Source organism: Theropithecus gelada, chromosome 3 (genome assembly GCF_003255815.1).
Source record: "Theropithecus gelada isolate Dixy chromosome 3, Tgel_1.0, whole genome shotgun sequence".
Classification (NCBI taxonomy): Eukaryota; Metazoa; Chordata; class Mammalia; order Primates; family Cercopithecidae; genus Theropithecus; species Theropithecus gelada.
This window is the reverse complement of record NC_037670.1, coordinates 74464252-74477721: the sequence shown is the minus strand read 5'-3', so window position 1 is coordinate 74477721 and position 13470 is coordinate 74464252. Positions and strand designations below refer to the sequence as shown.

General features: G+C 37.4%; 1 protein-coding gene across 3 annotated transcripts in view; it reads right to left on the bottom strand.

Annotated features, from left to right (window-relative positions):
• AMPH (amphiphysin) overlaps positions 1–13470 on the bottom strand; it is a 253826-nt gene that overhangs the window by 85807 nt on the left and 154549 nt on the right. For all 3 annotated transcript variants that reach the window (XM_025380451.1, XM_025380452.1, XM_025380453.1), the window contains exons 6-9: positions 11489–11596; positions 9984–10069; positions 1540–1615; positions 836–918 (exon numbers count right to left, since the gene is read on the bottom strand). In XM_025380451.1, coding sequence (XP_025236236.1) covers positions 836–918; positions 1540–1615; positions 9984–10069; positions 11489–11596 — 353 coding nt within the window. The remainder of the gene's footprint in view (positions 1–835; positions 919–1539; positions 1616–9983; positions 10070–11488; positions 11597–13470) is intronic.

The window sequence follows — 13470 nt, the reverse complement described above, 5'->3', positions numbered from 1 at the left end:
TGGGAACCATGTAGTTCAATAGTATCTTTTTTTTCTCTATTGAATTAAAAAACTGAGACCTTCAACCAGAGAGGTTTTTGAACTTACTCAAGGAAGGCAAAGCAAGTTAACTGCAAAATCAGAAACCGAAAGCTGGGTCTTCTGACTCCCAGTTCACTAGCCTGCATTCTCTGAGTACATAAAGTCTGCGAAGAACGGAATAAAGAGGTTTCCAGAATCACCGGGGAAAGCTGGTGTGCAGCCGAATGCCGGCAAGGTAGACAGTTCACCTACAGATCGCTGGGGCTCCGGGGTATTTGACTGACATACTCATAATGCAACGTGCAATAAAACAAAAATAGTACAGTGTTCACCAGATCAAGAGTTGGGAGGTAAGAGGAAGATGAGATCTTACCTACTTCCTCTTTCCTTTCCCAAAATGGATTCATAAAAGATGTCAGCATCAATGATAAGAATCAGGACAAACTGTCATAAACTTTAGGAATTCCTTTCTTCTCCAGAGAAAATATTAAGTGCATAACAAATTATATATTACAACAAGCATATACATAATCTATTAAAATTTCACACTGTTGCTATCAGGCCTCATGGAAAGCAGAGAGAGGCAGAGAGGCAGAGAGTCAATGCTGTTATGACAAGAAGAAGAATCCTAGTTGGGTCACTGAAGGCCAGAAGTAAATGTAAAAGCCCTGAAATAAAATTAGTGTCAGCTTCTAGTGTGAAAAGGCTCCCATGAGACTTTTGTAGGATAAATAAAACAGTATAGGCTGGCCCAGAGATTGCAGAAATTTTAACGAGCAGTACATTATGGGAGCTCCAATGAGCAGGGGCCTACCTGGGCGCTCCTTGGATGGTGAAGGCCTTGTCGGCATGCTGGTCACCCAGTTTCGTCATTACTTCATACAGTTTGTGGCAAAGCTAAGGGGACAGAGGCCACTTGTCTATTAGTCACATGTCATCCTAGTGCCAATTCAGGCTATTCTCCCCAAGAAAGAAATTGCTTATTGAGAAACTACAAATTTTATTATAGTTTGGATAGCCTCAGGATAACTGAAATTCTGTATATGGTTCAAATTTAAAATCTATGTCAAAACTGAAACAAATGAAACACAAGTAAACAAAAAAATACGTATTTATTAATCAGAGGACAGAGCAGAAAACAAAAGCTTATTGTTTACATTGACTCCACCCTTTTGAACAACAACAACAAAAATCAATCAACAACAGAGTTGTTGATTACCTAAATATTCTGAGACCAATTTTTCATCAGCCTAAAATACCATTGGGAATTCCAACTTTACAAACTGCCTGGTAAAAGAAACAACACTGTAAAACTGTGGCAAAATCTTCAAAAGATACAAAGAACTATGTGATCACTATGAAAACCTGTAGAAATGTTACCAAGGGTAATAACGCACTACTAAAAGAAACATACAAAAGAGTGAATTCTTTGGATAATTCTATCCCATTTCATTTGCTTCCAAAATAAACCTTCCTTTACTTTAGATTCCACATGCAAAAATAATCACCATGACTCACCACCGCAATTTCCTTATGAAACTTGGCTTCAAGGCTGGAGACGTTTTTGAAAGTATTAACATAAAATCCAACTCGTCTGCCATGTGGAAATACAAAGAGGAAAGAAGAGAGAGGGAAAGACCAGTCAGCAAAAATAATTTTAATAGCAACGAAATGTATGAAAACCCAGGTTTCTTTTACACCATGTTGAATAACTTTGGACTAAATAAAATACTGAACCCAAAGCAAGCCCAACATTTCCTCATCTGTTAATGAACGAAACCAAATATCTTTTGGCATAGAGCATAACCTCTCCTAAAATTCAGTTACTGCCTTAAGACAGTGATTCTCAAACCTTAGTGTGCATGAGAACCATCTGAAGGGTGTGTTTCTGATCCCGTAGGTCTGAGCATGGAGACTGAGAATCTGTATTTCTGGTGAGTTTCTAGATGACAACTGATGCTGCTGATTCAGAGACAATGCTTATGGAACCACCGCCCTGAGAACTTATTTATATTTTAGATAATGTTTCTTGCTTTCGAGATTTGAGAAGTTCATTATTAATTTTTATAAACTATAAATGGTCTAGTTATTATTATGTGTTTGGACTCTGAAATTTGTTTCATAGAGGGAAATAAAAAACACATAAATTAATTCTAATTGTTCATCAAAAATTAGAGCATGTCATCACTGAGTAAATGAAAACATAAGCTGCCCATTCATAATAGCAACGAGATTAACTTCTTCTATGGCTTATCTTTACTTACATCCCTAACATATTTGACTTAATCTTAATTTTCTATACTTATAGTGATCATGTGACCCTGATTTCATATATTTTTCTTTTAATTGATTTTAAAAGATCATATACTTATTCATAAATACATGAGCATATATATATTCATATGCATACAAATACACATGCATATAGACATCTATTCATTAATAAAGAAAATCCTCCACAGTGTATTTGGGAAATGGTAAGTCCCCAGGAGGATCAGATCAGAGCCTGGGAGAGGAGAGCCTAGTGAGGAAGCAGATGGTTCACTGGGGCAGAGGTCCTTGCCAGACCATGAAGCACAACATTTATTGGCAGGCAGTGGGCAACCCCTAGACGTGTTTGAGATAGGGCAAAGGAGAAGACTTGCACCTGTATTTGAGGAAGCTAATTAAGGCAGCAGTTTGACAGGCAAGGAGAGACCCTACAGGCTACCTGTACATTATGCAGAGGGACCCCACTCTCAGAGTTTGCAGAGAAGTCTTCTGGGGCACTTTGAGTGGCAACTCATGACTCCTTCTCCAGGGCCCCAATCAACTCAGACAGTAATTCTTAACACCTTTCTTCCTTCAATTACTCAACAAAGGACCTATCCAACTCTGGGTACACGCATAGTGGTAGGTGAACATGTCTCTAGGAACGTACAAGCCAGTTAGAGAAGCACCCAGAGGGGTTGCTTGATGAATATATGCTCCATTTATATTTACAATGGAAATATATATATGTGTGTGTGTGTGTGTGTGTGTAAGAGAAAAAAGCAGATTTTATATATATTTGAAACAAGCAGATTATAAAACCACATGGGAATGTTAAGTTACAACAAGAAGGCATACATGATTAAATATCAAAAGTGAGTGGATATGGGCAGAAACAGAGAAACTGGGAGGAGAGGAGAGAAATGGGCCCTGTGATAGCTGCAAACACCTGCTTAAGAGGATAAACTTGGGCTGCAGAAAGAAGGGTCCAATTTAAACAGAAGGTGGGTACAGATGGAAGAGGTGTGTAAGTTGAACTTCATTGGGGAGTATTATTTTATTTTTATTAATTTTTTCTATGGTAAACAAAACCCTAATGAATATCTATGATTAAGGTTTAGTACACAGCTTATTCATTTCCTTAGGACAGATTTCTTGAAGGTATTTGCTGGTAAAAGGAGTGAACCAAATAAGCACTGATGTTCACTGTCAAATTGCTCAACTGCTCCCAGCACACTGGGCCACTTATAGTCCCAATTACCTTACATATGTGGTAATTGAACATTACTTTACATATGACCTTTATAAATATAACAGCCAAAAGTTGGCATCTCACTGACTTTTCGGTTTTTATTTCTTTAATTCAAGTTAACACTTTTGTTCATTTATTTACTGTTCATTTGTATTCCTTCTTTTGTGAATCACCTATTCAATTTTTTTTGTTACTTCTTAGTATTGTTTTTCTTATCAATATGTAATGGCACTTCTATTAAACATATTTAACTTTGGATGCATTAGGCAAAAACAAAAAAGAAGTCCCATTCTTCTATATTTCAATTTTGTTTTGTGATATACAGCATATCTTAAGTTGTCAAATCAATTATTATCCTGAGAAAATGGTGTAGTATCAGAAATATCTTATTTCGAATAACTAAACATCTACGCTTTTCTAATATTTTGTTTTTTAATTTAGAAATTAAATTAACTAGCATGTATTTAATTAGGATAAAGTGTCCAACATTTTTGATACAACTGATAGTGATTTTCTCCAATTTATGAAGTCAGAGATCCTGCAAAGAGGGGAATGCGTTTAACTAGTTCACTATTACAGCCCCAGCACCTAGTACACAGGAGGCATGAATAAATGAATAAACTCCATAAATGAATAAGCCAGTGAATGAAGAAACTTGGCACTCATTCTACTACAAAAGCACATTCTGATGTGACCCTAGCTTGTAAAAACCTAATGTAACCAGCAGTGGAATATACAGACACAAAGTACCAGAATACCAGGCTCTTGATTCTGATACTATCTGCTTAAAAGTTTAATTTGGCAAGTTCTTTATAAACAAGGGACTCTGAGACATCACCATTTCCCCAAATGTGTCATCCTCAGGACCCTTCTGATTATCTGTCAAAACCAACTTAATTTCTTTATTAAGATGTTTCTTTGTTCTCAGAAATAAAGGAGTTGAGCTTATCACAGCTACAGTTTGCAGGCCTGAGCACTCTCCCCTCTGCAATGCCCTAAGGAAATCTGTCTCCCTGGAGGGGAGTGTCAGTGCTTCCCCCCAGACCCTCTTGCAGTGGAGGAGGCATCCCCTGCTGTCCCTCACTTACCATGGAGATAGAGTATGAGCAAGAGTTTTTTCCTAGCTCTCTTCTGATCCTCTAAGCTCACTCCATTCTGGGATTAATGGCACTCATATTCAACCTCTTCAAAGCCTAATATCAACCTCTCAGCAACACTCCTCAACCCCAACCACAATCCACAATGGCATGCCTCATGGTTTCCCCTCTCTCCCTCACCAAATCCTAACACTAACACTGTAGATCTCGACAACCATATGACTATCCAGCCAAAACATGAGCCCTCTAACTAGTGACCCCAGCATCCTATTTATACACATTCTGCATTGGCCTCTGACATCTTGGATCTTGCCATGACTCACAACTATTTCACCTCTGAAATGGGGCAGATCAGTGGCCCACCCACTAACCTACTTCCCTGGGCCATGAGCTCCCTCATTCATTCATTTCCATTCCACCTGCTTTTTTCAAAACCTCTGTGAGATCAATGCGCTTTTCTTCCAGGCCATTACCCTTGATCAGGTTGAACATCCTGCTTTATCAAGCTTGGGCCCTGTGGTGTACCCCTCAACACTCTCTGGCCAGTCCTATCAATACCCTTCCTCCTTGTCCTGATCCCCTGTTTGCCCCACATATCCTCAGTCCTAAATTATTCCACCTCTCCCACAGCTATGCCATCTTCTCAAAATGACAAAAGTTGTTTTTAGAAAGCTTCCCTTGCCCTCTAATTTCCCTATACCAGCTGCCACAATTCCTCAGGCCCATCATAGTTAGAATCCTCAAAATAACAGACACCATCACCTGTTGCTGCTTTCTCATCTCCAACGGAGTCTCCAATGCCTATAATCAAGCTTCCGATCCCAACATCTACTGAAACCCCTCTGGACGTTTACCGAAGGTGATGCCTCTTTAGTCCTCATCTGCTTGACCCCTCTATTGTAAATGATAGTCCTGGCACTCCTCATTTTTAAAATTCTCTCCATTCTTGCCTTTTTGAGATATCCCTCTGTCATGGCTCCTTCTACATCTCTGATTAATTTTTGGAAGGCTTTTCCACAGTTTCCTCTTCTTTTGCACATTCCATAAAATATTGGTGCTCTCAAAGGTTCTGCTTTGATCCTCATCTTGCCATTTGATCTATCTGACCATCTAATTCATCAACTCTCATGGCATCATTACCACTCATATGGTAATGACTCCCAAACCGTTCTTCAAGCTTTAGACTTAGCTTAAAAGACATAACTTTTTGAATTTCCTAACGATTCTTCAACTCAACATATATAAGCCAGATTCAATCTTGCCAAAATTTCCTTTTCTTTATATATTGTCTATCTCTTTGAGAGATGACTTCCCTAAACATCCAAACTACAGTCTGAGTTACCCCATCTCATGTCACTCTCTACTAAATTATCCTTTTTTAAAAAAAATGTTTCTGCATTGAACTTATTGCCTGATAAATTTTTCATTTCTTTTAAAGGTAACTGCCTTTCCCTGTCCTTCAATACAAGCTCCAAGTAAACGAAAAGTTTCAGTACAGAATCTTTAGCATTTAACAGAGTTCTTCACACACAGTAGGTGGTCAATAAATATTTGTTGAATGAATGACAAATGTATCTGATCCCTGTCTTTCTCCTGCTTCATCACCACAAGCCCCTCCCAAACACTATCACTCTGACTTTGAGTTACATCAGACCAATTAAAGTTTCATGGACCCAGATATCTGCTTTAACACACAGGCCTTTATTCATGCTCTATGTCAGTCTGGCATATCCTTTTCACTAAATGGTGGCTTTACTTATTTTACAAGATTTACCTCAAGAATTCTCTTAAGTCCTTCCTTCTTTCCATCGCTCTCTGTATAATCTATAAGCTCCTTTAAAACCTGCAATCATATTCTAGTATTTTCTTTTTTTAAAATTGAACTTGCATCCCCCTCTAAGCAGTAGTTCATTTCTCCTTCATGAACTACTAATTTCTGGAGATCAGTTTAAATCCAAAATTTTGAAAGTTTTCTACACGTGGCAGTAATGGAGGAATAGAGAAACAAAAAATATATAAGGCACACAAAACAATTAGCAAAACAGTAGACAGAAAGCCTACATTATTGGTAATTATATAAAGGCAAATGGACTGAGCACAGCAATCAAAAGGCAGAGGCTGGCAGAATGGATAAAACACACACACATGTGCACACACAAATGATCCAACTAAATACTGCCCACAAGAGACATGCTTTAGAGTCAAGACAGGTAGAAAGTTTAAAAATGGAAAAAAGAATATTCCATGAAGAGTAATGAAAAGAGAGCTTGAATGGCTATACCAATATCAGACAAAATAGTCAAAATTATTAGAGACAAAGGACAGTTTGTAAAGATAAAACAGTCAATCCATCAAGAAGATATACCAGTTATAAACATATATACACCTAACAACAGAACCCTAAAATACATTAAGCAAAAGCTGACAGAAATGAAGACAGAAATAAGCCCAATAATGGTGGGAGACTTCAACAAGGCAGAAGATAGTAAGGAAATAGAAAACTTGAACAACATATAGTCGACCTGAACCTAACAGGCATATATAGAACATTCCACTCAACATTCTGAAGGATTATGAATAGTTTCATGCATTAATAACTAATAGGTAATATGTTTATTACTCCATGCCCAGTAATATGCATTTCCTCAAAGGAGGCAAAGAAGATACAAAATACTAATTTCAATTTCAAGGTTGAGTAATATGGCTTGTTAAAGAACATATGTATTTATGGAATAACTTGAAAAATTATGACTGAATGCAATCTCATTTTAGATAAAGAGGCCCTAGATAAAAGCAGCAGGATTTACAGGAAAACAAAACAAAACACCAAAGTGTTTTTAAATGCTACCTTTAGGATTTACAAGCTTAACAATCTTAGGCAAGGTATTTAATGAATATGATCTTTAGCTTCTCATCTGTGAAATGGAGAGATCTGTAATTGTAATGATTAGAGGTTATGTATGTAAAGTATGTAAAATGACACCTAGCAAATACAAAGTATTACAAAAAATGATCTTTTGTACACAGCACAAACAATGCACACAATTATTATGGTTGAGTAATCTGGATTTCATCAAGAAATATGCTATATAGAAAGGAAGGCTTAAGTCAGGTTTTGATCAAAAGGCAGGATCTGGATTGAAAAACTAGTTTTGACTGATGTTATTTCCTAAGTGCCAGAGTGAGACATTAGATTGATTTCAAAAGCATTGAAACATTTATACTGTGTATGACCAGAAAAAGGGAAAGGCTTCTTTCCAAAATTATCCCTCAGATATTCCCTTTGTTTTTAAGTCCCTACAAAGTCTTTCATGCTACAAGACACTCCAACAATTACTTTACTTTGAATAACCAAATACAATTTAGGAAGGGCACAAAAGACTGAAATAACATCAATGCTAGTATTGGATGTAGTAGAGCTCATTAGAAAAATCTTAGTTATATACCCAATCCATAATAAGGCAAATAATAAATATCTGTCTCTTGAAAATTCTGGCAATTTCTCCAAAGTTTCATAATTGGCACTGGCAATTTCCCACGGTATTATCTCATAATTGAAAGCCTTGAACACTGTGGTATCCAAGTCTTTTTGAAGATCAGTTTAAAAAGCAATTAGGCAATTAAATTAGAAATCATAAAAAAAATCCTTTACAGGGGAAATAAAAAGAATAACTGTCTTAATTGTATGTAAATGGCAACTTATGTTTGGAAGTAAATATCTGTTGCAGATGAAGATAAGCTCTGGAGAACTACTAGTTGAGGTGATGAGTATCTTAAGTGAGGACAAAAACACTGATGCTAAAGATATATGTAAAGACTTTGAATAAAAGTATTCCATGAAATGTTAGAGCAAAAAAGTAATATCTATATTTTTAAAAAAGCCATAGCATCATATAATTTTTGATTTTAAATAAATGCGAATAACTAAATAAATTCAAATCATAAATAGATATTTGTTTTATCTCTATCCCTAAAAGTTGTATACATTCAGGTTGTTTAAATCCTCCCTGGGGGAGAGAAGAGGTCTTCTTTAGGCCCATACAGTGAGGTCCTAAGCAGGCCACAGAGATGTCAAGGTGGAGCTTCTGAAAGAAAAGGTGTACAGGAAGAGGTCAAAGAAGGAAATGTAAAGGCAAGACTACTATCATAATCCACAACAGGATGATGAGGGTTAGGGTGTGGACAGTGGGACGAGAGAAAGGGAGAGCGATCCAGAAGCCCACACCAAAAAATGATGGATTGTTTATTTTGATGGCTCTTTCGTTTCCTGTAGGTAACAATTCCAAAGCTTTGAGGCTTGGGAGCCCAGAAATAATGGCACATACACACAAAAAGAAAGAAATGCAGATGTAGAGAGAATGAGTAAATTCAGATGAACAATGACATAATTCCGCATGTTGGACTTTGGGTGATGGCTGGACATTGAGGTAGAAACCAGCCAAAATTTCATCCAGATATTTCAGTAGTTCAGCGAGAAACACTGAGTACCTTTTATTGGCAAAAATTAAAAACACTAGAGATGAACTCAAAAATGGGCAAACTCTAGTATAGACCCTCAAAATGCTTACAATTTTGGCGAGTAAATAGAAGCTCTAGAATTTGTATATAAGAAGGCTTTTGAGGCACACCCATCTAGTTGGAAGTTAGAAATAGAGGACCTGATTTAAAATAACGTGGCATTATTTTAAGTACAATTCTGGCTAATTTGGGGTAGGAGCATGAGGATACTGACAGAGATTGAGGATCATAAGGTACTATTTCATCCAACAACTTCTTTGTTCTACCACTGAGTAGGAAAAACAGAACAACTATTTAAAAATGCACTTAATTCCACGAGAAATGCAGAGTAATGTGTAAATAAGAGTATCTGGTGCTCAAAATATGAATACAGTTCAGATTTAAAAGTCAGGGCTGAAAGTAGAAGCTTACCATCTAAGCCAGATGACTAGATGAGCTCTTGGAATAAAGGACTGAAAGGACATTATTGTAAGTTTCAAGATGAGGGACAGTCTTCCTAATGCCTCTAATTGAGATTTAGGTCTTCACTTGAGAAATGGATTGAGGTCTAAAATTGTGTCATCCTAGACAGCAGCTACTAGCCACAGATGGTTATTTACATACAAATAAATTAAAACAAATAAATTAAGTTTAAAATTTAGTTCCTCCTTTTTAATCATAGCCATATTCCAAGTGATCAACAGCCACTAGTGACAAGTAGCTACCATACTGGAAAGTACAGATAAAGAACACTTCCTCTGGACAGTGTTGAAGTATCACAGTAAAAATAAAGACAAGATAAGGGATATTCACTGACCTTGAATTTCTAAAAGGAACATGTGCAACCTGTAGAGAAATATTTTTACCTTGACCATAATGATGGTAACTCTTCTTGTAAGTCAACATTAAACTCTTCAAACACTTTCTGTGCTTTCTGAAATTCTTCTTCTGCCTAGGAATGAAACATAACATGCGTTTACACTAAGAAAGACCATTTCTATACACCACGGCATCATTTAATATAAAATAAGAATAGTTTTATGGCATCTTGGAAACATTTTGAGAAGGAGAGTATTTGGTTAAAAGCATATCCTTGTTTTTCAATTAAACAGGAAATACTAAGAATCCCTAAAACTGGAAACTGGATCGATTACAATGGTTGCTCTTGCAGTTTCTGGCTGAATCATTTATTCTACAAAAATGTGTTAGCTGCCTGCCATGTAGACAGCTCTGCTATGGATACTGAACATGAATGCATCCCCAGCAAATTCCCAGTCTAGTGGAAACTCTAAATAATTACATTACAGGATGTATTTACAAAAGGGACTTACAATGTGTTATAGAGCATGCTATGTGGAAGGTGATGCTGAATCCTAAAGAATCAGAAAATGTTTGCTAAGGGAGGGGGTAGGAAAGACATTACAATACATAAAGGTGGAATGCCTTGAAATGGAAATCTAGCTTACCATGTGAACTTGTTATACTGCTTTACTACTGTGTACCTCACAGGTTGTTTTGAGTATTAAGGAAAGTTAATGTAGATGAAGTGTTGAACAGGATGCCTGGTATCTAGGAGGCCTCTCATGAAGGGCATTTATTATTGTGAACTGCTCAGAAACTGTTGTGTAGCTCTGGCTCATGGTATGTTTATGGAAGAAGGCGAGGAGGGGAAAGGAGACTTGAAAGTTGATCAGGATGGACAGGTGAGTTACAGCCAAATTGTGAGGGTCTTCTATGCTGTACTAAGAAATTTAGCATTTTTCATAGAGGTATTAGAAACCATTAAAATATTTAAGCAGTGAGAAACATATCTTGATGTAGAAAGACCAGTCAGACAGCTGTGTGTAGGCATATAGGAAAAGGCAAAACTGGAAGTCAAGAGGGTGTACTTAGGAGATGACTTCAGTTAGTTGGCATCTGTAACTTGCTGATATACATGGTGAAAGTTACTATAAAAACTTTTCTAACAGAAAAATAGTTTTATGCAAATCCACACGTCTGTACTCTCAGACAATCAAAAGTCACCTCTGAGAATTTCAGCTTGGTGTCCTATCTGCATCTGCATTTCAGCACTGAGGGTGGACCACAACTACCTAAGGAAGTGCGGACACGCTACTTTCTTTGATCCTGCAACATTGTAGGTCAAAGTTCATTCTGATCAAAATGTGTGAGTCAGTGTCCCCCATATGAACTGTACAATATAATGAAAAGCCTTATTTCCATTAAAAATAATAAAAAGCACTATGTTTCAGTTTAAATTCTGTTCAGTTTCCAATCTCCTTTTACAGAGGAAGCACTTAATTTTAAAAAGCAAAGCTGCAACAGGTCATAAAATATGGAGAGTGTTATTCACCCTAGGCTCAATCCCTACCTTAGAGATTCGACTCTCATCCTTCCTCTTGGAGCTCTGCAGAGCTTCCAGATGGTGGCGGGCACTGTCATAGTCCACCAGCTTCCTGCTGCGCTTGGCGATGCGATTCTGTCAACAGGAGATGAACTCACTAAGAAAGAAGCACGGACATAGAGTCTCCCTTTGACAGCCAGGTGCCAAAATGCTTTCCTTGTCCAGGGCTGCTGAGGATCTTGACTGGTGATCAAGAAGAGCTGGAGTTTCACTAGCTAAGTGACCCCTGAAAATCAGATGAATGCCTCCAATCCTTTGTGTGGAAGCCATTAGATAAATATCTTCCCTTTTGATAATAATTAGGATAATCATGAGCAGCTGAGGGCAGTTTGCAGTCAACGACCAGAAAAAAACCCAGAATTGGTCAGGGAGAGAAGGCAAAACTATACTCATTATTCTCTAGTCTAAATCTTTAAATGTTGTATTCTGAAGATAGTGGAAAACTATGTTAGATTTGGTTTTATAATTCTAATAACACTCACACCAATAGCAGTTCTATAAAAACAGATTTACTTCCTAAGAAATCTCTTTTCCTACAAGTGATTCTCAATACTTTGTTCATTAGAATCCCTTAGACTAATGTGTCATTTGGAATAGCTGGTGGCCAAAGACACAGGGCCAAAGGCACAGATTGTGCTAATGGGCAAGCCCTTTCCCATGGGTCAACATTGGAAGCCATGAGAAAGTCTGAGAACAAGACATTCCCTTGAAGTGTGGATGCAAATGAGGTGACATATGGCTGCTAGGGGATAGGCATAAAGCCCTGCTCATTTCTATGGAACATTTCCTCTTAACAACAACAACAAAAAGCTTTAAGCTGCTTGAGGAGGGGGCACCAAACCCTTCTACCCACAGGTGCAAGCAAAGATCTACTGCTTCTGGGGGAGCAGTCAAAGCAAAACCAATGTGGCTCCGGTAGAGATGGAGAGCCTTCTGACCTCTAGATTTTAGGCAAAAATAATTGTTGTAGGCAAAAGGGTAAAAGAAAAAGTCTCAAGGGGCATAAAAGCTTCCTAGGCCCAAGACCTGACTCCTTGGGCCTAGGAAGGAGTGGACTGTTCCAACTTGGGCAGGGAAGGAAACTTGCTCAAATCCAACCACAGTTATGAGGCTGACTTTGCCTAAAACAAGGCCGGGAAAGGATTTAAAACAAACAAATAAAACAAACAAAACAAAAACCCAAAAGCCCTAACTCCACTAGAAGCTATAACACTAAAAAACAAGCAATAGTGGCCTACCACTGGAGGAGGACAGTGCAAGGAGAGAGACCCCTTCTGCAATACAGGCATACAAAGACAACTAAAATCTAATAAGCAGCAGCCACACTGAGAAAAACCCTCCAGCACCTAAGGGCCCCAAAATCAGGCTTCAACCTAAGAATCTGAAAATATTACAGACGTTAAAATATAAGTACAAGGCATTAGCAGTCTAATTCTGGAGGAATTTGAAAGCTGTAGTGCACTGCAGTAACAATAGCAAAAATAAAGCCCCAATCCAGCTCGGGTCCTGATTAATTGATTCCAGCTATCATATTAACGGCCTGATAAAAAGGCTGGCCAATTTTCAGACATAAATATGATTTCAGTACTCACTATCCTATACATGTCTGGCATTCAATCAAAAATTACAAAATACACAAAAACAAACAAACAAAAAAACCCATGAGAAAAGATAAAGCAAACAACAGAGACAGACTCAGACATGACCCAGATGTTGGAAGTAACAAACAGGAATTTTAAAATGAGTATAACTAATATGTTAAAGTATCTAGTTTGAAAAAGTCAACAACAAAGATAATCAGATGGGGAATTTCAGAAGAGATATAGAAACTTTAATGGTCAAATAGAAATCAAATTAAAACACTAGAAATTTTAAAAGTGCTATCAGAGAGGAAAAATTGATTCGGTGGGCCCATCACTAAACTTGAAAAAGCTGAGGAAATAAACAGT